Source organism: Temnothorax longispinosus, chromosome 11 (assembly GCF_030848805.1).
Source record: "Temnothorax longispinosus isolate EJ_2023e chromosome 11, Tlon_JGU_v1, whole genome shotgun sequence".
In the NCBI taxonomy this organism is placed as follows: domain Eukaryota; kingdom Metazoa; phylum Arthropoda; class Insecta; order Hymenoptera; family Formicidae; genus Temnothorax; species Temnothorax longispinosus.
Genome location: NC_092368.1, coordinates 14560659 through 14582460, shown reverse-complemented (window position 1 = coordinate 14582460; position 21802 = coordinate 14560659). Strand labels below are relative to the sequence as shown.

Below are 21802 nucleotides of genomic sequence, written 5' to 3'. Positions count from 1 at the left end.
TATTAAAAATATTTCTTTCCGGGTTACTTCCTTTTCAGAGCCACGACCGATTCAACTAATTGATCAATTTAACTCCCGTTATTTCGACGAATCACATTTTTCTTTATTCCTAGAAAGAGTCAATTCACCCCCGTGCTTCCCTTCGGGTTACTCGACTCGTGACCCGTGACTGATTCAATTAACTCGTCAATTATCTCCCATTCGCGGGAGGAGGGTCGAATTCTGAAAATTATTCACGACCGTGCGCTCTCGAGACTCAACTTGAACCGTTTGCGCATCGCGGCGAATAGTCGGCCGAACGGCTCGCTTCGGGATGCCGTTTGATTTTGGCGCGGCGCGGGCGTCCGGACGCAGGCTCGATGGTTAATTCACGTAATCCGCAATTTGCAATTTTGCGTTACGCTCCATCGCTAAAACACGTTTGGTTGGATTAATGAGCTACGTTTATGCGATTTATCTCGACGACGAGGTTCTAATGAATTACACGGCGCGCGCGCAAAATCTACTTGACTCTCATTAAAACGCTTTCACGATTTGTGGATTTTTAACGCGAAATTTTATTTTGATCCTCGAATCGTCGAGCCGATAAAAGTTGAAAGTAGATTTCAACATGTCTGGCAAACATGTTTAATCAGCATACTTTATGTACAACCGACCGAGTACGTTAACACGGTTTATTTGGTGAACCTACTACTGTTATTCGCGTAACTCGACTCGTAATTGCAAATCACGAAATGTAAACGAGGTAAGGTCTATTTTGTGTCCGGTGACGAAAAAAAAACGGATTTTGCACCTGCTCGATGTAAATAAATAACTGCACGCGACGGCGGACTTTGGTTTGCTGTGATTTTTTTTCCCGAGAGGACAAAGGATAACAGCCAATTATTGTAACAATGAGCCAGCCGGCGAAAAAGACAGGTATCCCATTTCGCGAGTACGATCAAACGGATAGAGGCCATTTTGCTGACGCGATTTTTACGCGACGAGAATAACGAGCAATTATTTTGCGAAGGACGCACGCGCGTCGTCGGAATTCCGAACACGAATTTCTAATAGAAATTTTTGTTGTGTTAAAGTTACAGACGTAAATTATATTCTCATTAATTTGGTAACTGAAACGAGATATCGATATTTAACAGATGTACGTAAACATTGCAGTTATTATTTTGGAACTAAGTTGAAATACATAAGCGCGCGTGTAATAATTTTAACAGAAATAGAACGAACTAATAACATTTGCATTTTTAATTATAATTTTGATCATAATATCTTAAGAACGACATAGATATAAAATGTAATTTAAATTGATAACAAAAACGCATTGAATTTATTATTAATACAGAGTCAGTTTCTTTTTGTTCCACTTCTCAAAACAATGTTTCTTTGGATTAAGAAGGTAATTAGCGATACACCGAAATTCTCATTTATACTTAGATTTATTTAAGTAAATTTTTCTCATTCCTATTGTTATTCTCGATTGTGTCAGCGTTTGTTTTCACCGCTATTTAATTAAAGTTTTATTAGCGTTCTTTATTTGTAGCGTTCATTATTATCTTAATTAAATTTTATGTCACAGTGTGCCTATTTGTTTTATTGATAATATATTATTAATTAATTCATCAAAATGGATGCAAAATGCGAGAGGAGCCAGCAATTATTTAACAAATATGCCAGACGAATTCATCGAAATAAAATTGGCGTTAATTACGCGAGTCGACCGTGTTTCAGGTTATTAAGGACATCCAGTGATCCCTGAACATTTTCAGAATGCACGGCTCCATATTGGAAATGAGGTTTAACGACCGAGTATAATTCGCGATCCGATAACAGCATGCCACACGCTCGACTACAATAATAATTAAACGATCATTTTTGCAAATCGCTCGCTGCAAATTATAACCGAGCATTTTCAGCGGTTCTCATATTTATGGAACTCTTGTATCTCACAATTAGATTCTTTTTCTGTTTCACTTTCATCAGGGAGAGAGCCTATTAACGAAAATTTATTTGACATCTTAAGCCAATCGGACAATGATAGGAATCTAGAGAAATTCAATTTGAAATCAAAAGAGTAAAAAATTCTAAATATAAAAATCGAGCATTCTCGAAGTGCAAGGTTCAATTATCTAACGAATCTATAATTTAAATAATCCATTCGCGCTCCTTACATTTCTAGGTCTAAAGTTTATAAATTGAATTTCTCGTATTAGTGAGAAAGAGATACATTAATTGCAATTCATTTATTCCGGAGTAACCTTACGGTTTTGTCTCGCGGTCGTCTCTTCTCTAATTTTAAAACTTTTGTATTACCAGCTTTCTGCTTCGGTTAATCCTTTCGAAACTTAAGGATCTTGTTCTTTTCATATCTTGACGTCTTTCGATCTTCGCGTTACCGGAATCTTCTCCGAGTCCTGAACTTTCGGTGTCCTCGGCTCCTCCAATGTTTCGGTGTCTTTATTAGTCTTCGGAAGTTCCGCTATGTAGCACCGGAATCCTCGTTAGAATCCGAACCAGTTCGGAATTATCCTGGCGAAAAGGGACGAGCGACCGATCCAGCAGGAAGGAGGGGTGGAAAGCGCTCTTTATTAAAAATTCTTATTCAAAGTACGCCCGTAACAGTAGCTCGTAAAAGAAATCCTGTCGATGCAGGAAGAGCTTTAATAAAGGAATCTTTAATGGTGACGGCGAAATTGCCGATCGTCCTGTCACTCCTTCGGGAATGAGGATGAGTCGTTCAGCTTATTAAAAATGTTTTATTTACGACGTCGCGACGATGGTAAGATTGCCGCCTGTGAAAATTTCATGAATATGATGGGGGCTGATGATTTCCTTGCGTGAGAATCTGCTGCCAAGAAGATATCTTTGTTAAGGATAGTTTTGTTAATAGATGATTGAGAGAAAGGGGCATGAGAAAGAATAAATACTTAAAGATGTATGTCACTTATGTCAAAATAACAGGATATAAAGAAATTTACAGAGATTGTGCACTTATATATCCCAAAAACCTGTGTTAAATTTGCGATCGATTACCTGACCCGTTTCTGAGATATTTGCTTTATGCCCGTATTACACTAGCGGCTCGCGGCCGCGACTGCGATTGCGATTTCGTCCCTTGACCAATGAGAAAGAAGCTGCTGGCAATTTGGACATTTCTCATTAGTCAAGAGACGAAATCGCAATCGCAATCGCAGTCGCGGCCGCGAGCCGCTAGTCTGATTTGGGCTTTAAAAGTTACAGAAATTGTATATACAGGGTGTCCGAAAAATCGCCTACTCCACTTCGGGAGGTGATTCGGGACCCAAAAACAAGCAAAAAAGTTCATACAAACATAGGTCCGGAAATGAGCCGTTTCCGAGTTATAGCCACTTTTATGTTCAAAAATCGTAAATTTTTATTTTCAATTTTTTTTAATTACAATTACCAAATTCTCTCAAGTTTCTGTCTACATTTCGAAAAGACGCTATTCCCGGTACATCTCGATTTGGAAAAGACTGGATGTATAATCTTCTTGCCTCGGCAGCATTACTTTGAGCAAGACCATACATAAGATGCATATCAGCTAATTCATTAAAACTTAAACGATCCATTGATGAATACGGAAAGATTAGATACAACCTAAAAGTAAGGTGTTGTTAAATAATAATTTGAAACTTATTGAAAAGCCGTGATTTACTTACTGATTTTGAATAGGCGTGAAAACAACTGATTTCAAGTAGCCGTGAAAACAACTGATTTTGAATAGCCGTGAAAACAACTGATTTCAAGTAGCCGTGAAAACAACTGATTTCTTTTAAAAATAATGTAATTGTATTTACAAATATTGAAAAATTGAAAAAAATAAAAAAATTAAAATTAAAAAAATTAAAAATATTTAAAAATAAAAATTTTTAATTTAAGAAATAATTAAGAAAGAGGGATGCCAAGCGGATTCTAAATTACGATTTTTGAACATAAAAGTGGCTATAACTCGGAAACGGCTCATTTCCGGACCTATGTTTGTGAATGAACTTTTTTGCTTGTTTTTGGGTCCCGAATCACCTCCCGAAGTGGAGTAGGCGATTTTTCGGACACCCTGTATATAGATATACTTCCCATGCGTAAATATCATAATATGTATCTCTACTCATGTACGGTAAAAATGAATGAAATTTTTATGGTACACTTCTATGACATCGAGAATTGCAATTACGGTTTTTTAAGATTTTCTGGTTATATTTTTTTTTTTCAATTTTTTAATGATTTATTTAAACAATATAAAGTACGAAAATGGGACAAAATTGCGATTTTTACGCTTTTTCTGTCCCAATGATATTATGTTGTTTATGAATAATTTTTTAGATTAGCTCTACACTGCAATGTTTAATCAAGAAAACAAAATTATACTACATATAGCTATCTGACATACATCTTTAAGTAGAATCCAAGGATTGAGGATTCAAGATTGAAAATTTTTATTAAACTCTGAGCTTTTGAATGAGCTTTGATATCAAGGATCTCAAATACGAGAATCCATGGACCAAGGATTTAGTAACCCAGAAAGAGCCCAAGAATTTAAGGCAGATATAAATATAAAAACGCAAAAAGTCAAAGATTGATAGGAGTCGCAAAATATTTGCGGTTTTAATACCTGAAATTTATCTTCTGAGATTTATAGTTGAAGATCTCAGATGATATCAGATTAATAACAAGAATCAAGAACATATCCTTCCCTAAAACTATGAATGTGCTTTTCTGACTAAAGGAGGAGAGGGCAATCAAAACTTATTTTACAATTAAATTTAAGTTTGAAGTAAAAATTGATAGGTATCTGCAAGAAAAATTTTGATCCCCAGAATTTGCGAATTCCAAAATTTATCGAATCCTCGATCGAACCGCACATTCATGGTATTGGCATAAGGGGGACGATCTGATTTTTTTCAAGTATCCAGGAGCAAGAATTCAAGGATGCAAGGGAAGTATCCTTATGCGGGAAATTAATGATTGCTGCGCAGCAGAACAGAGAAATAAAATCATCGCTTAAGAAATCGAAGAGAATTAGGGAATAAGAAATCCCCTTTTTCCATGCAACTACCTCTCGGAGGAAGCAAGGGTAGAAACTTCCGGTGTAAGTCAAATTCGCAGGATCCACGCGTGATGTCTCTTTGATCCGCCGGCAAAACGAAAGTGGATTTGCGTAGTGCCCTAGAAATTGATTTATGTGGAGAGAGACTTTCTTTCCCTCTCGTGGGAACGTCGTTGAATCCTTGATCTCTACCTGAAGGACGAGAGAAGACTTTGCTCTCTCGTAACGGGATCGTTCAACGTGTGGAGCGCAGGTGCCGAATTAGAAAATTACGATAAAAATACAGTCCTCGCGGAAGAAAAAAAAATTGGAGCTGAAGTTTATTCGCGCCCGTTGGAAAGTGGGACCAGAACTATTGTAAAATAAATTGTTGTTTTTACGAGATATTGACGATAAGAGTATAATGACGTGATTATAACGGCTATATATATTAGGTATTGTTATAATAATATTCAATTACATATTATGCTACTATTATTATATTCTCTAGCATTAGTGTATATAAACCATTATTATACTTCATTGCTACGTTGCATTTGTTATCGCTATTATTGAGCTATTCTCTAATAATGAGTATTTTACGTTGCTATTACTATTAACGATATTATTGGCAGCACACAATGGAAAGGCAATGCAATAGCAGCAACGACAAATTAACGAAGCCATTGCGGCGGTGGTGGCGGCGACGCGGCGGTGGCGTAGTAGACGATTTATTTTCACGTACGGTTCAATGCTCCTGATTCTTCCTTACTTTGAGTGTTTGTCGAGGAGCGCTCGTTCTCTCGACTTTTATCTTTACGGCGGAACGAATGCTCTCAAGAACAGCCATCGATATTCCCGTCCCGGAAATATCGGGCTTGTTCTTGAGTGCGACGCGTTTCAAGACGATCGGCCGCCGTTTCTTCGCGAAAAATTATTGTTTCTTGAAAAATATCCCGCCCGCTGCCTTTCTTTCGTCAATTTTCAAAACATTCACTCGATAAACGCTTTTCCTCAAAAAGAAAAAAATGTTTTTAATGAAAAAATATAACTTGTCTTTAACAACGAACTGAAAAAATGAAAGAAATGAATTAAAAGATAAAGCTTTGTATCTAGAAATGCTTTCCGCTCTTTTCTTATATTATTTTGCGTAATGTAAATTTATCATTGCTCGTATTATCGAAGGTATAGAAAATGAAACCGTCTTTCGTTTAGCAGAAGAAACGATAATTTTTTAGAATTTTCAACACCTCGTATTTCCGTAAAGGCCTTTGAGCCCATATTGTTTATACCACTTTTCTTCAGAAACTCAACTCCTAAAATATTGAACAGCATTTAAGAAAAGCCCGGTGTGTCGATCTCTTAACACCCTCCTGTGTATTTATTTTTAACATTTTTACCCCTGGCAGACAAGCAGTGGAGATCATTTGCTCGTAACCATAATAATACGTTTATGTTACTTCTGTCCCAGGTACAAGGATAACAGGGCTTACCCTTGGCCGGGTGGCGAGAGTCACTTTATCCTGTATCCCGAGAGCGCGAATCAAACGATCTACACGCAGGAGATGAGAGCCTCGGATGCGGGACGGTACTCCTGCCAGGCACGTAACGACACAACCACTTTGGAGGGCGACATCACTCTGTCTGTACTCGGTAAGTAGGATATCCTAGGATAAACCTGATGAGATTCATCCATCAGCCTACATTGGGAGCTCAAAGGAGGATCCTTACCGTACCTCCATTCGACATTTAATAGAAATACGTCGCGTGGAATGAGAACAAGATAACGATGAATAGTAAGATCGACATCAAAGGAGTCATTCGCGGAGAGTGATTGAAATATTATAATACGCAGGTACCTCTCCTGTATCGCTGCATAATTTGCATATGCAATTGCAGCCAAGTATCTTAATTAAAAATCGATATATTTATGAGACGATTTCTTCTAGATTAGTCTAATCGACGTGACAGAGAGATTACTAAAATTGAATTAATATGACTTTATTATAGCATAAACATAAACTTTCCATTGATTTGTTTCGTTATATATTCAGCTTTAAAATGTTTTATATTATTTAAAAGATCAAATAATATAAATATACATTTAATTAAATAGTATAATATGTATATTCAAAAGATTAATTTTTATAATTACAGGATTTTATTCGCTTGAAATTCTATAGGGGCGTAACTTATATTCAATGTATCTTTCTAAAATTCCTTTCTATATCATCGAATTTTTCAAGAGATATCTAACGATTATATTTACAATCGGAGGAGTAATCGGATTTTTTTAAACGTTTACAATAACAACAACGAAAAGAGGAATGCATCAATCGGAAAACTGCACGCGTTCGATTGGATCCGCTATCGCTGCAGCGATCGAAAAAAAGAGCACAAAATTCGGATGATCACACGAAGATCCGCCTTTGACGCTCCCATTCAAAATAAAGGGGGGGCAGGGCGGACGCGGAGGAGGGTACTGACCGATCGGGGACGAGTTGTCGCAAAAAGCGTTGCAAAACGTCAATCGCCGACAAAACGATACTCGCTTTCGATATCCGTGTCAAAGAGCCTCGTCATCATGATACTGTCATGTCGAGATCCCGCCAGGGATACAATATCGGCTCGTACGGGAGAGAAGACCCCCCTCTGCGATTCTTTCCGGATCTTTTTCAGCGTCCGGAACCTTTGTTATTCTGGAAAAAATCTCTCTTACCGTTTTATATACGAACGTTTCTTTCGTCGCACAATACGAATTCGGATAAAAGTTGTCGAGATCTGAATATATAGAGGATGAACGTTGAGTTTATTTTATAAACAATATATAATCGCCTTTATTTCCTGTTTTTTTCTTCTGTTTTTCAACCTTACAATGTAAAGAAAACATATGTATGGATCGTCGAGAAACGGCACGAGCGATAGATTTAAGATAGTAAAAGATAATACGAGATAAAACGAAATACTGAGAAATAATTTATCAAAAATCAATTTTTTTTCTCAAATAAAAAAGATTTCGTTACTCTTCTTATCAGCGGTGGATCGATAATCGCTTCTTCCGAAAGTCACCGTCGCGTTTATCCCAGCTCGCGATAACGCGAGATAACACAGCGGGTGCGTATCAAACGCCCGCGAATGTATCGATCCGAAATTTCAATTAAATCTCCCTATCTGTAGGATTTGATCAGTTCCGGGCAGTCAGTCGCTTTTCCAGCGCGTGTTTTCGGTCACGGCACGGCAGGCTGGGCCTTTAAAAGTGTTGTATTATAGAGCCACCTCGAGTTTTATGACATCGGAACTGCATTTCCCGACCGGAGACACGAATCATTTATTTCGGGAATGGTCATCAAATTTTTGGGATTTGAATAGAAAAGTCAGGGAAGCAGAAGAATAACATTCACTATACATTTATTGAAATCGTTAAATGTTGATGAATATTACAATGTCTATTAATTTTTTCCTTAATTGTCCTTAATGTGTTCATAATATTCGTGAATTTTTTAAATACTTATACGCATTATAAAGCTTAAAACATGGAAAATATAAATTTTACGTCATTAATTTAATTATACATTTAATTATACACACTTTACGTAATACATTCATGTATTATTACACATACACACAAATACGAGATATAAATATATAAATATATTTATATATTTTTCAAAGTTAATTTTTAATTTTTAATTAATATATTTTTCAAATAAATTTTTAATTTTATTATAATTAAAAACAATTTCCATAAATGTGTATGGGGAAGAGGGAGAGATGAGTAAGAAATTCAGGGGGATTACTCACTTTATTGATTCTACAAGACAAAATTATCACGGAAAATCGTCGTGATAACGTGTTAGAATTCAGTTGGAAAACGTCGTTTTTTGGAAATATTTCGCCGGGGCGTCTTTTCGCGAGCGACGAGGGCGAATTGCCGAGTTAATATTCATCGTAGAAGTGACCGCGCTTCCGGTCGTCTAACGGCTCCTAAACCCCTCGATTTAACACGCATTCGTGCACCGCGGCGTCGTCGTCGCCGTTCTTCCTCGTCCCGTCTGTCGATATAACCAACTTCCAGTTCGTCCAGCAATTTGCCGGAAGTCGTCCGAGAGAATTCCAAACCGGCGACGTTTAGCTCTTTGTACACACGTTGAAGTTGGCCGCTCAATTCTTTATCTCTTCACACTTTATCCGTCGTCGAAATACTTTTCAGTCATTACAATCAATCTACATCAAAGATGATCTTACAGATCAGAAAATTTACAGGTTTGAAGAATATAGCATTGAAATATTTTCTAGTTAAAACAATTTATCGCGTATATTTGTATTTGGTAAATTCGTTCGTGAAAAACCGATTTTTATAGATTCACTTATCCAGTAATTCAATGACATATCTATATCTTATACCTATATATATCTTTATATAGCTACTAACTAAAAAAAAGTCAAACATGTATACCGTTGGAATTTTTTCTGTTTTATATTGATTCTATAAATCCTGTATATTTACATTGGTCCTATATTTGTGTCGAACGTACTTTGTGCAAAATGAAGAGAATAAGATCATGCAAATATAAGAATAATCGAGAGTAAACGCTTTTCCTCGCGTGCCTTGGGACCGGATTAATGAATAAATTCCTTACATGAGCTGAGAAAGCAATCGCTTCGCGGAAAATTGCCAGCCAGGAAAATTGATACGACCCGACCTCTTTCGTACTCTCTCTTTCTCTCTCCTCTGTCTTCTGCGTTACGCGATCGAGCGAGGTGCGTAGGTAGAAGATTCCGCGAACGGCCAATCGAATCTCCTTCGTGGAAGAGTTCACTCGCCGCGGTATGCACCGCTCCGCATCTGTTCACCGATGACGCGTCCCAGATGTGCCGCAGTTTGACTTTCGGAAGAGCGCGGCCGCCGCAATTGCAAGAGGAAATCGCGTGTTCTTATGGTTCTTAATCTTTGCATTCTCCCAAAAGATTGGAAAAAAGGGATAGCTTTCAATCTTATAATGAGACTTCCTCGCCACACAAGATATTCGAGAATTTTTGAACGTATTCTAAGAAGATACATATGGTTTAAAAAATTCATTACTTGTATTTTATTACCTACGTACATAGTATCGTTATCTTCATAGAAAAGTAAGATTAGATTAAAGAGAATGATTGCACAAGGGCTAGAAAAGGATAAAATATTCATGTGTACTTTTCAAGAAACGTGATTCCTTTATTTGGAATAGATTTCACTCTTTTTTTTTTATAGTTGCCAATTGATGAGTCACTCGTTAGCGAGCTAGGTGTCGGCAAAACGTTAACAATTGTCTTAATCGCGCCTCGTTGGCTTATCAGCCGGTTCTTGGGACGACAAGCGAAGCGTATCAGGGTTATCATTACAACGACTATTTTGTCTGGCCTGTTTTTCGAGGTAGGTGCTGTTAAAGGCGTCGTTAAATTACGGGAACGCGTTCGGGGAAACTTTAATCGGGGTTCTTCGAAACAAAGGCAGTGCCACGCGCGCTTGACGTTTGTGTTCGACTCGACCATATCAGCATAAGTGCAACGGATTACTGTCGCCTCCGATGCGTAGTCCTTCATTGCGAATGCGATTGCTTAACCCTAATGAGTCACACTTCCCGAGAATCCCGTACCGGTCACACTGGGTGAAATACACCCCAGCGTGTTTGCACGTGTATAAAAAATTGTAGATGAACCTTAAAAAAAAAATATCCTGTAGTAGTTTAAGTCTTCCTTAAAAAGACTGTATAGGTTTGATTTGCAAAAAATTAATTTAACATATGTAAAAAAATTGTTGTAAAAAAAAGTCGGAAAAGTGCCATTTTTCACAAAAAAACTATAATGTAACTTTTTCAATTTTTAAGATATTTTAATTTTTTAAACGGTTTTTTCATCCTCAGATGATGCACTTTTCACTGATTATTGCAGTTTATGCGGCCGTTCCAAAAAGTATATTTATTTTGAGGTATAAAGGTGCGACTTTTTGCGGAAAAATAAAAAAGACATTTTTATGGAAAAAATAGCAATATATTTATGAAAAATGGTTTAAAAAATATGACAAAAATATATTTACGTTGCAAATTACATACTTTAAGTAAATGAAAAGGTTTTTATTCGATGCCATAGGCACATTCAACGCATAAATATGCCCGATGCTTGTCGCACATCGGTCGAAGGCAAGTGGGACACATGGAGCTCGTCTTTTTATCAGTTTCTTTCGGGCAAATTTTACATTTTTTTTGTCTATCCAATTTTGGGCGGTCCTCTCCAAATGCAGGCCTGTCCTGGAGGTGCAGGATATTTGCAATACCGCATTTGACGTCCTTGCGAATTGTTGATATTGTGTATCGTTCTTGCAGGTGTGCCTTGATCAAATGTAAATATATTTAATTAAGGCACGACTCTGCCGTCACGTTACTGGTGTCTCCTCGCACGCTATTTTTGCATTTAAGCAAAATTCGTGCATTGACTGCGGCTTGGTCTAGTATGCCGAAAAATGTTCGCATAGGCCATCGAATTGGCTGTTCTTCGGACTCCTCAAGCAATTCCTCGCGAATTGTACGGGAGCGCAAGTTATAAGCCATCTACTTTTCATGAATAATTACACAGTAAAATTTTTTTAAAAATTCTAAGCAACGAAAAACACAACTGTGTACTTGCCTCTTCACTTTGGAACAACGAGAAACGAAAAAAAAATACTCAAAAAACTCAAATTATTACGAATGAGTCACACTGGGTGAAATACACCCCACAATTCCGAGACGCTCACTTTGAACGGCTGCCGAGAGAGAACTAACGGGCCGAAAAATATATTACCGACGGGGACGATACTAGAAGGTCCCAACTACCTGTAGATAGTGGCACAAGGCCCATTTCCATTGGTTTACTGGGTCGTTTTCGAAGTCAAAAAAACGCTGGGGTGTATTTACGCTGGGTAAACTCAGTGTGACTTATTAGGGTTAAAAGAGTTTTCAATTCATTTTCTACCAACGAGAGAGTTTTTAATTCATTTTCCATCCGAAAAGAGTTTTAAATTCCTAATTTGCAGACATTTCAAATATTTAAGCTTTCTTAATCCTGCAGAAAATTTTTATACATTTTTAACGGAATATTAAATATCTCGAATTATTAAATAAAATATTTTAATAATTTAATATTTGTATATATTCTAAATTGGACTATTAGAATATTAAGTTTTATCTTTTCAATGCACTTATTAAATTGTCTCTTTCCAGCTGTAACTAATTCTTTGAGTACGATTTATTATTAGGTTTTTTTTTTATTGGAATTCACACACATACGTGATTTAAAATCTTTATCGAATTTGCCATTATTTTATCAATTTTACATTTACATTATACACGTATATGTATGTATATAATATATATAGAATAATTATTCATATAGAAGTGCGAAATTTTGCTGATTTCTACCCAAACAGTACGATTATTCGTGTAATCCACATCTGTTTGATTAAATACGCTTATAAAATTATAGCTCAAGCTCGACATATTTGGACGGTAACTGCCGAATAATTCGCGGGAAGCTGTCCGGTTCGCTTTTATCACCGCGCATTATCGTCGTGTACGCGACAACTAATTTCCGCCGGGCCGTTTCATTGATCAACCTACGGCGAACGTACCTACGGCGAATCAAATTGTCGCAATTTCAGCGGCGCGGCGCGGACAGTTTTTTCTCGCCCGGGTTCCGCGTAACAAATGCAAACCAACGCGTCGACAGAGATCGACGCTGCAATTTTTCGCCCCAGGTATTTTCGCGGTGCATTCCGACTCCGCGCGTGTATAAATTCACGTCCGCGTCCACGCGCCCGTTGGCAGTTATTATTCGGCGAAACAGAAACCCGATCGTCCGGCGGAACCCCCCGCGATCGTCCTGACGACGACGATGAATTCGATTTTCGCCAAATTGCGATTCGCCCCGGGTGAAACGTTGTTGCCAATCGCCGCCCGACTCTCTTTGTCGCCGCCGAGATCGATTCCCGTCGTTACAAAGGCGATCCAGACGCGCGCAGCATCCGAAAGCCGGTCAATCCGCAAGAGTGTCTGTGGTACTGCGAAATTCTGATATTTGCGATGGAACGGACGATGAAAAATTGTGCGATACGCACTCGTGCAATATTGTATTTCAAATTTTTTTATCTTATCAAATAAAACGTTACATTGAAACAAACATAACACTTCAATATCAATATGTTGTTCTTGAAACGCAGTACTTCAATATGTATCAATATATGTTTTTTATTGCTTGAATTGTTAAAATTGAACTTTATTATTGCCATTGTATGAATCCGGAAAGATCTTATTTTACATAGGAATGTTTAGAATGCTTAGAAAAGACACAACGTCGTATAGCTGAGGCAGGCGTTCTAGATCGCTAGTTTCGTAACTCCACTAAGAGGCTTTTATATGCGCGGAATTCCCAGCCTTAATTCTTCTGCTACCAAAACCTTCCCAGAGTTTTTTTCTTTTTTTTTTGCTTCCTCATAGAAAAAGCTTTGTTTTCTTAAAAAAAATTTTTTTTTAGTTGCCGCTGCCAATGTGTTTAGAATGTTCTAAAACGTCGAAAAATCGCTATTTTAAAAAATATCGGTATGTGTGTATGTGTGTATGTATGTAGAAAATATGAAATAGGGAAGATTGAAGAATAGAATTAGAAAAATTGCCAATATTTTAAAATTTTAACCTTTAAGGACTACATCTCAAGTCTTAACAATTGAGACTTTTCATAAATTGATATTTTTTGACAATTTAGTATTAATTATTGGCAACTTTTCTAATTATATACGAAAGGTTCACATAATAAATATCATTTTAAGAAATGTCATTTAAAGTATTAATACTTTAAGAAGATATTAATCTATAAGAAAAAAAATTGTAGTACACGAAGATTCCGGATATTTTTATTCAGAAATTAAGAAAATGGATAATAAAAAGAAAGAAATTGAAGAATTTAGAAAAAGTAAATTTAAAAAAATTATTATATAAATATAATGATTTAATTTTTTTTAAATAAAAAATAACATTCTTTAAATTCTTTAGTTTTGGATGATGGTATGGACGAGAAACTTCTTGAAGTATTCATAAAGTATGAAAAAACTATAACATGGATAAAACTGGTCATAGATGAAATACTTCTTGAAATCGTAAAAGAAGAGGCAAAGAAACGAAAGCTTGTAAAAAAAAATAAGTGATGTCGAAAAAAATTTCCGAAAAAAGGCAAGAGGAACAGAATAGGAAAGAGAGAAGAAAGAAAAAATAGAGAGAAAAGAAACAAGGAAGAAAAGGTTAGCTCTCTTTATAATAAACCTTTATGTATATAATTATATCAAACATTAAAGATTTTAATTTAATTTATATTATTATAGATAGAAAAAGATTACGTTACAACACCATATGCCAAATATAAAAGTGTATCTGTTTTGTCCCTTGTGCAAGATAAAACAAAAAAAAACATTAAATTTACAAAAACAGGTAAATAAGTATTTAAGAAATAATCATTTCTGTTTTAAATTTGCTGTTATTAAATATTGAATTTATTTATTGCATTCAAACAAAAATTTGTTTCGTTACATCGCTCTTATCGAAGAGAGATAATGTAAATTGTAATTGTAAGTAGTGATTATAATATTCGGGAACTCAATATACGCCGAAGCAATTACAAGATACAGGTATTGTAACCGATTGCAGTTTTGAGGAAGAGATAAGTGTCGCCACTCAAAATCGCGAGCCTCCTTTAACTCTAATCTTCGGGCTCAGAACTCCTCATAGGGCTGGAGCCCGAAAAGACGTGTTAGGTAGAACACGTCGTCGTACCACTCGTACCATAAACGGTTGATGCATGCTCGTCGCCACAGCCTCTCCACTTGTACCAACAGTTGTAAGTGTTTATTGATGTAACCTTCCACTATTATATCGAATAAAGTGATTCTGAAAAAAATAAATTATTAAAAAATTGTATATACTTTTAAAAAATTATATGTATGCTATTAATAATGAATATACTAACCGCCGGCGGGCAAAAGACCAGGGATATCTCCCCGTTTAACTGCATCTCTGGATGGTGTATGCTGTCGATATGTAATCGCCCCGTGCCCGGGACGTCTATCACCCACTGAAAAAAATCAATTTATAAAAAATTAATTTTTTAAATTACACACACACACACACACACACACACACACACATACCTTTGGCGAGAGCGTGGCGGGTCCTTTATTGAAATACCGGACCATCTATAAAAAATATATATAATAAATATGAATTACTTAGCATTATTATATATAATTATATTTTTTTAAATAAAATATTATTTAAAAAACTCACCGTCAACATGCCGAAATGTACGTGCATTTTGGTTGGGTTCTCCGTGTCAGCGCCAGACGCAAATTTAACGAAATCTATATGATATACATTCATCCTTTCATAAAGGTACCTCTCGTTCAAATCATGCTGTAAATTTTGAACAAAAAATATTATTTAAAAAACGCACGCACAAATGCACACACACACTCACACGCACGCACGCACGCACGTACATATGTATATACAAATCACGTACCTCCGGAATGAAGTGCATGTACACCCCTGGAAGAGGAAAATCCCCCTCGCGCACGACATCAGGCTGTAACAGATTAATTAATAAATTATTTAATAAAATCGTATAACTTAAATGTAATCTGTACTCACCTCCATGTGTACGGGCACCTCGAACGATGACCCATTAAAAAGGTACCTCATTCTCGGAGATGCCCGCTCGTATGGAGTAAATTGAAATTCTACTTCCATTTGCATCCTCGATTGAGGTACCTCCACAACCTTCAACCGACCAACTTTTATGCACTAAAAAAATAAAAACAAAAAATTATTACACAAATTAATGCACAAATTTTATTAATGCATAGCATAAAATACTTACCCTGACACATGGAAACGTAATTTTTAACTTCATCCTTGCACTGTCACTTTCACTGTTCGAACTTGAAGACTTTGAAGACTATAGGAGAAAACTTGCTCTTTTATAGCGTATGCGACCACTCCCGTTTCCGTGAGAAATTCCCCGAAGAAATGAGAAGTCAAGGTTTCTTCAGACAAGTTTATTATTAGCACTTTTACAACCTTGTTATTAACATAAACAAGTAAGGGAGAGTTGTCGAATGCGTACCGCCTAAATCGTACCTCATCAATAATATTTAACATTATTGCTTAATATTGCTTAATTATAGAAGTGGCAACACTGTACAGTCTATGCTAAAAATTGTAGAGTGGAGAGAAGGTCGCGCTGTACGGAAAGACAGCCGAACGCCCGCGAAACTTTTGGCTACGATTATAACGGTGAACGTGGCCCTTTCACCGCAAGTGGAACAATATTATTAGGCTTACACGTTTATATTTAAGAAAAACTTTTTAACTGTTTAAATGCATTTATTTCGCAATAATTGTACATTATAATATAGAATTTATATTTATATAATAGATTTGAGATTATATTGCGTATTCACAATATCCATTGTTAACTTTATTTGTTAATCAAATTAGTATAAAATGCCATTTACAGTCCAAGCTTGGATCTTACAATTAGTATAGTCTAATGTTATTTCTGTGTATATACAGCGTATCCCAAAAAGACCGGACACCGTTTAACTGACAAATTATGTGGAACATTCTAAGACGAAAACTCTTATGCGAAAATGTCGAGGCTATAATAATAACCTTGGTTAAAGCATCAAAATGACTGTAAAGAATTTATAGCGAAAAGAGACAGGATTTTATTATTAGGGTAGACCGGGGCACGTTGTCACACATTTGGTTCAATATTTTTTGTATTTTTTACATTCAATATTTAAGAGTACTTTGATATGCCAAAATTTCGAGTGAACCCTCAGCTTCAATTGGACAGTATCGAATTTTGTGTGATTGTTACTCTACAGTTGTTACATAACAATAAATAACGACAGGTCGCTTGTGACAACGTGCCCGGTGACCGGGGCACGTTGTCACATCAAATGTAATTGCATGCAAAATGTTATCCAAACTGTATTCAACGTAAATATCAATATATTATAGTGCGCTGCAATGTAAAAAAGTAAAATCCTTCACAGAAACATTTATTTTATTTCAAAAAAGTACAAAAAGCACGAAGTTTTCGTCTTAATCTAAATACAAGAATTCCACTCGAATGCGTAACTTATTGATACACATTTTTTTTTTAATAATTATGTCGGTGATTAAACATAAAATATTTTTACTCGTTATCGTCATCCGAAGATTCGCACGAGATTCCCATCAACGTCGTGACAACGTGCCCCGAGGGCATTTTTTTACTTTAAACAGCCTCATGGCCGACACGTTTGAGATATTCATAAGATTAGGTATTGCACGCGGTAGATAAAAGTACATACTTTACGATAATATAAAGGTCTATTCTGAAAAAACATAAGCTTCATGTCCAGTACGTTGAATATTAAACAATAAAATTTTACTTAAGGTCGCAAAAAACTTTCAAGTTGATTTTACGTCAACACGGCTGGAGCAATCTCAACACTGTAAACACACCAAAGATGGGCATACACTAACACGTTTTGGGAATGACGGGTACTGTGCTCTCTGGTTATTAGTTTTTTAAATAAAGCCGATGTGACAACGTGCCCCGGTCTACCCTACACGGATGTGTCGTAAGTCTGACTATAAAATCGTATCTCGAGATTCGGAGAGAAAATATTTAAAATATTTAAAATTTTCGACGCGCAAAGAATTTCACTTTTGATCTTTGAGAAAATATGATTGCCTTAATAAAAATTACAACATGGCATATAATCTCACATGGTCCCACGTTGGTTACATGGGCATCACCTTTCACTCTCCATTCTCCCCCCCCCCCCTCGTCCTCCTCTCTCCGTCCTCTTGCCGTGCGACGGCCGATCTGGATACTTTATTACCCCATCTCCGTATTCCTCTCTCTCCGTTCTCCCCCCCACCCCGTCCTTCTCTTTCCTTCTTCTTGCCGTGCGGCGGACGATCTGTCCAGCTCACGCACGCTCGGCACCTCTTCTCCTTCTTCGTTTCATTCCTCCGTCGCTTTCTCTCCATCTCAATGTTCAAAATAGAAGAAATAAAATTTAGAGTAAATTAGTTACGGAGATGTTGGTCAAATACCTGATCATACCTGAATCGATTAAAGACGTCCCACGCACTAGCGATTAAAAAATTACCGCAAAGTTGACGGGCACTATATTTGTTCCGAAATCGGGAGTATAACGATAAAATCTTGTGATTCCAAGTAGCGAAGTCACCATAAGGCCTAGTGGCCCAAACATATTCTCTATCCATCCGACAAGTGGTTCATTGGCGCTAGAAAAAATTGAAAGAAATCTTAATTATTCATTGTTATGTAGATTCGCATGAATCAAACTTATTGTTTGCTAAACGCGACATACGCACACACACACACACATCCGCGATTGTTTATTATTATTTTACAATTGTAGACTTTCACAACACATAATTATGCAAAGCAGAAAATTATTAAATATAAATGTTATTTAATAAATTCAATTATATAATTAGACTCGTGAAAGTGTCAAAGATTTAACAGCGAATGCGAGTCGGGCGCGGAACGTGGTGCGCAAATAAAACTAAAACGTGTATTTAAGGGAGGAACCTGGTTTATATATAGGGTCAAATTTTTTTTTTTTTTTTTTGCTTAAAAATATTACGGAGAATCGACTCCGAGACGGCGTGCACGGAGCGAGTACGGTGCGTGCAGCAGCAATCTGGTGGCGCGCGCAATTGCGGGGGTCCGCGGGAGATGGATTCATGAATTACGGGCGCTCAGTTACGCGCGGTGAATTACTAGCGTCGGGGAATTGGGTCGATTTAATCTGACGTTTTGCGCGCGAGGTGCGCGTAGGTAGGTGGATAGATGATGTTCCGCGAATCCGCGATCAATTCACTTCGTAGAAGCGCATCGCGTATCATAAATGCCGCGGTCGGCGACGGCACTTATTATCCGGACGCATCGGTGCGTCCAGCGAGACGGAGGAAGGGAACAGCTCTGGCGACCACTTGGAATCTTCCTTTTGCAAACTTCGATTCGAACGTTAACGTCGCCATGTATATCGCGCCCCATATACATTTACATTTTATAAAAAAATAAAAAATATGAAATATATATAAATATTTTTTACCTTATTTACCTACATATATTTACTAAATATTTGTATATACTATTTATCTTACACATATATAATTCTAGTTAATTACTATATTACTTGTTAGTTACTATATTGTTTTATAAACTTTTTAAATAGATAATAATTATATTGTGTGTGTGATGTTGTGATGTAATATAATTATTGAAAAATGTTTATGAAAATAATATAAAATAAATTGATGTATATAACAATTAAAGTTAGCGTAATGTAAATATTAACATTTTAAAATCACACATAATATAAAATAAAAAATATTTTATATTTTTTATTGTTCTATCAAAAACACTGCGAATCTTTTTTAATTTACTACACGTATGTTTACCGTACGAATGTTTTAAAAGCTTTCATAACAAAAGAATGAAAAACACGTGATATTTTCGAACGGCTATTGTTTCACTTACATGATATATTTCAGAAATAATACATATTGTATAAATATAATTATTAAACGATGGTAAACATAAAATCTCTTTGCAGAATTAAATGTACATATAATTATACAATTTTATCTTTCTGCAGTCACAACACAATTTGTATTGAAAAAAATTACCGAAAGAATTTAACATTGTCAAAAGGAAAATTTAGCCTCGCAGGGATATTGAAGATGTTAAAGGATTTCGTGGGAAGGAAGAGATTTCTGAATGCGAGCAGCCCTCGGAGAGTCAAACCCCCCTGTTGACACACCGCCGACATACTACCGCCGATAAATTTTCATGCGATCATTCCGCGCGTCACCTCCAGCGCTCCACCTAATTTCTTTCTCGTTTCGACGAGTATCAAACCACCCCCGTCACCCGTCCGTCGATTCTTTCCTCCTCTTCGCACCCCATTCGCAACTATCATTTGCACCCACCACTTCGGGGGTTTACAACTCGGCGACGCCGTTCGCTTTATCGCCGCCGGCCTTTTGGGTACTCGATTTACGATACGCGCGAACTTTAAGAGTTGGGCGGGTGTGCTGTTTACCCTTACGATCTCTCTTGTCGTAAAGTCCCGAATCCTCGTAAATTTCGCTACGCCGAAACATTTACTTTCAGGAGGATCATTATCGCGTAGTAAATAGCCACGTAAGGACGTCAAAACAAACGGATCTGAAATGGAGTACACAAAATATATTTAAAAAGTACCGAAGAAAATCAGAGAAATCAGGTGTCAAGAGAATTTATATCAAAAATCTAGAAATATGGAATTAAATTTAAAAATTCCGAAAATATTACTGGATTCTCTTTTCAAACAGATCAAATGTGTTCAAAGGAGTCTCGAGATCCGAGAATCTGAATCTGAAATTCAAGCAGATCTGAAATTGAATTTATGAAATAAATTTAAAAAATTATTGAAAAAAAAAACAGAAACCCCGAGTACGACGAAAATATATGTATCGAAAAATCTAAAAACATGGTATCAAATTCCAAAATCCCGAAATTGCGCCTACTGAATGCTCTTTCCAGAGTGATCGAATGTCCGAAATCCAAGAATCTCGGACGTGCCAACTCGCGGTCTAAAAATACGCGGAATACGCGTATATCTCGGGATCACGCGATCACCGCGTCTTAGAATATGATTCCGCGGCTTATTGCTAATAACCCGCATTAATACCCATACGTCGATTTAGAACACAGGCACAAAGGGGAGAGGCGAAGGAAGAGAGGAGACCGGTCATGACTACCGGAGGCAATATCTCAAGCCTAATTGCATCGTGCGGCCGATGTTGCCGCGCATCGGACGTGAGCGCCGTGCAGCCCGCGTGCAGCTGTAGTTCCGTCGCGGAGGACGACGATGGCGATGATGATGCTGCGAGCGATGCAATTAGTAGTGCAGTCCCGTGTGCCTCGGGCGCTATATCTCTCTCGTCTCGGGATATTTCTGCGCGCGGCGGAAACTTGAGTACCACGCCGCGGGAGTTTCCCCCGTGCGGGAAAGGATGCTGATCGCGTCCGCGGACGTGATCGCGGGATCGATTCCGCGGAAAGCTCCTCATGGTAAACGCGCGTTACGCTGCATTCAGATGCAATGCTACGGATATCAGATTCCAGATAGGTAGTTAATTACAGCGCCAGGTCGTTAGATGCGAATTGTAGATATTGAGATGTAATCTGCTGTGAAATTGTATTTAATCATACAATATTCTTATTAGGAACGCGCCGTTAATTAGCGAATTACGATATATCGTACATTGTTTAATATAGACATGATGATAAAATTTATAACAAAGCTATTATAAATTTTTAAGTCTTACTTTTTATGGAGTTTAACTAAGAATCGATGCTCAATTCAACAGAAATTCAATTTAACGATAATTAACGCAGATAATTAACATTAAAGACCAAAGATATGCAGCAAAAATAACGAACTTTGTCAAATCTTTCGCCAAGAGATCGACTCGGAATTCTTCGAAAAATCTATCATTTCAACTGACTTATTTTATATAAGTAATATCGGGTACGGTTTCGACTAGCACACCCCATCATAGACTCGCGGTTTTAATTTGCGAATGGCGTCCGCAAATACAAGGGGATCAAGCCTGCGGG

The 21802-nt window shown here is 37.0% G+C and overlaps 1 protein-coding gene and 1 long non-coding RNA gene across 2 annotated transcripts in view; one reads left to right on the top strand and one right to left on the bottom strand.

Moving 5' to 3' along the window:
* The window catches only part of LOC139821265 (interleukin-1 receptor accessory protein-like 1-B), a 175023-nt gene that overhangs the window by 94084 nt on the left and 59137 nt on the right, over window positions 1-21802 (top strand). Inside the window, exon 2 of the mRNA XM_071792172.1 lies at window positions 6513-6694. Within this exon, the coding sequence (XP_071648273.1) occupies window positions 6513-6694 (182 nt within the window). The remainder of the gene's footprint in view (window positions 1-6512; window positions 6695-21802) is intronic.
* LOC139821267 (uncharacterized) lies at window positions 14755-18430 on the bottom strand. Its single transcript, XR_011734222.1, has 3 exons — window positions 15751-18430; window positions 15623-15685; window positions 14755-15513 (listed from the first exon to the last, which is right to left on the bottom strand). It is a non-coding gene; the product is annotated as an uncharacterized lncRNA (long non-coding RNA).